The 2,380-nt window shown below is 48.7% G+C and overlaps 1 protein-coding gene across 1 annotated transcript; it reads right to left on the reverse strand.

Moving 5' to 3' along the window:
• Window positions 1–660: 660 nt before the first annotated feature.
• LOC103668290 (melanoma-associated antigen B1-like) lies at window positions 661–1,689 on the reverse strand. Its single transcript, XM_008696501.2, has one exon. The coding sequence runs from the start codon at window positions 1,687–1,689 to the stop codon at window positions 661–663; it is 1,029 nt and encodes a 342-aa protein (XP_008694723.2).
• Window positions 1,690–2,380: the final 691 nt, after the last annotated feature.

Genomic DNA, 2,380 nt, shown 5'->3' on the forward strand with positions numbered 1-2,380 from the left:
TCCAAAGACCAGATGCTCAATTAATGATAAGAATAAATGGGGCACAGAGCAAGGAATGTAATTTATTACTATTTAATTTTATCTGCATTCTTGAATAAGTTAAGGACATCCAGGTATATATCCTTGAATTTTACAAAGAGAAAGACAAAAATGAAGAGAACAAACCAAGATTTACCTACATTTTACTTTGTTTCTATTTTTAAACCACAGCTATATTTTTGCTAGTTCTTTCATATTTCCAAGAAAAATCCCCATTCTAAGCCATATTATCTTGTTCTGGAACCCAAAGAAGATGCAAGGATTTTCAAGTTTTATTACACAACACCAAAACTCTTACTCTTAAGAAAACCCCCATTCCAAAGCCATATTATCTTGTTCTGGAACTCAAAGAAGATATAAGGATTATCAAGCTTTATTACACAACAACAAAACTCTTACTCTTAAATCTGATAAACGACAATGTGTGATCCGTGTCATTTATAAACATGGATCCTGAATCTAAATAAACATTCTATTGAAAGGAACTACATTTGTAAGCTACCAGTGTAAAACAGGAAAACAAAGAAGATATGTTATGGCCTCTCCAACCCCACCTTAGCCTCTACTTAAAAGTTGGCAGCCCTCATCAACTACAAAGCAAAGAATCTGCCTCTGCCCTCTCTAGGGAGGAGACGAATGGCTGGACTTGGCCTGGGAACGCGCACCGGCCTTGGAAGTAGAGGCAGCCCCAGCTGCAGCTCGGGCTCGGGCTCGCTCTTCCTCATCTCGCAGAGCCTCTTCATAATGGAATGGGAAGGCACTGGGGACGGTATCATGAACCTTGGCCAAAAACTCCAGGACTCTCATCTTGCTGGTCTCAGCATGGGCTCTCGGGCCCCACAGGAACTCGTAGCGTGGAGGATCACTGTTGGCCACCTGGCGGTACTCCAGGTACTTTTCCTGAACCAAATCTTGGGTGATGAGCTTCCTGGGATCCCCGAAGACTAAATGCCTCCTTCCATCAGAGATGCCCAAGATATTCAGGAATTCCCAAATATCCTCCTCAGAGGCTCGGTTGCCGCTCAAGAAGATCACACTCAGGAGAGGCATGAGAAGCCCATTCTTAGGGAAGCCCCTGCCACTGCTCACGCTGCCATCACTGGTGAGGTCCAGGCTGCTGATGAGGATATAGGAGTGACCGCCTGGCTTGACTTCCTTCAATTCTAGGCCAAAGACCAGCTCCATGCACTCGGAGGCTCTCCTGAGGATCTCAGGGAAGTGCTCCCTGTACCTTTTGTTGACGATCTTCAGCATGTCTGCCCTCATAATGGGTGCCCTCATGGTATGCTTTTCTAGCAGGAACTGCATCAACATCCCCACCTTCCTGGTTAGAAGATCTTTGCGAGCACTCTCAGGGGAAGTTGAGGCCCGAGAGGAATTTTTACTTTTCTCAACTTGGCCCTTGGCACCTACATTAGATCTCCGGCGTGAAACACCTGCAGCAGGAGAGCTAGTGGCTGGGGATCCCTGAGGCTCCTGGGAAGTGCCAGCAGCAGGGGAACTCAGGGGAGTATCCCCAGAAACAGGAGAGTCGGGGGACTCTTCGACCTTTGCTGCAGTGGACTGAGTACCCACAAGGCCCTGGGGCTCACCTCGAGCCTGGTGGCGTTTCTCACGGGCACGGAGCTTACTCTTCTGGCCCCGAGGCATGACTGGGTCAGGGACATCAGGCACAAGAGTGGGCAGGAAGGCGGGAGATGCTGGCACCTGGAGAAGGGAAGATGAAAGTTTGAGCACCTCAGCAGGGAGAAACCACCTTGGCTTTTAAGAAGCCACCTTTGCAGGTTTCCATGAGGGCACCGCTCTAGGACCCAACAGCGCTCTTGCTCTTGGTCAGCCAGGCTCCTGAGAACTTAATGGAGGAAGTCAGAGATCCTAGCACTCCCAGGACTAACAGCAGGGGTGGCATCATGGGCCACTCTTTCTTTTCTTCTCTTTAAAGATTATTTATTTATTTATTTGAGAGAGAGAGAGTGAGTGAGAACACGAGTTGGGGGGGGGGAGGCAGAAAGACAGGGAGAAGCGGACTACCTGCTGAGCAGGGAGCCTGATTAGGAACTTGATCCCAGGACCCTGAGATCATATCCTGAGTGGAAAGCAGACGCTTAACAGACTGAGCCACCCAGGTGCCCTCGGCTACTTATTCAATTGGGTATAGAGTGGTCTCCATTTCCTTACACAGGATCTTCAGCTTGACTCCAAATTCTTCCTTGGGCTCTGCCCTCTGCTGATCTGAGGCCATGACCCTTAGACAAAGATCCTCATATTTCTGGGACCCGAGTTGACAGCCAGACTGAGCTGACTGGGGCCTATGCCTGCTAACAGCAGGGGCCAGACCCTT

Source organism: Ursus maritimus (genome assembly GCF_017311325.1).
Source record: "Ursus maritimus isolate PB19 chromosome X unlocalized genomic scaffold, ASM1731132v1 scaffold_X1, whole genome shotgun sequence".
NCBI lineage: Eukaryota > Metazoa > Chordata > Mammalia > Carnivora > Ursidae > Ursus > Ursus maritimus.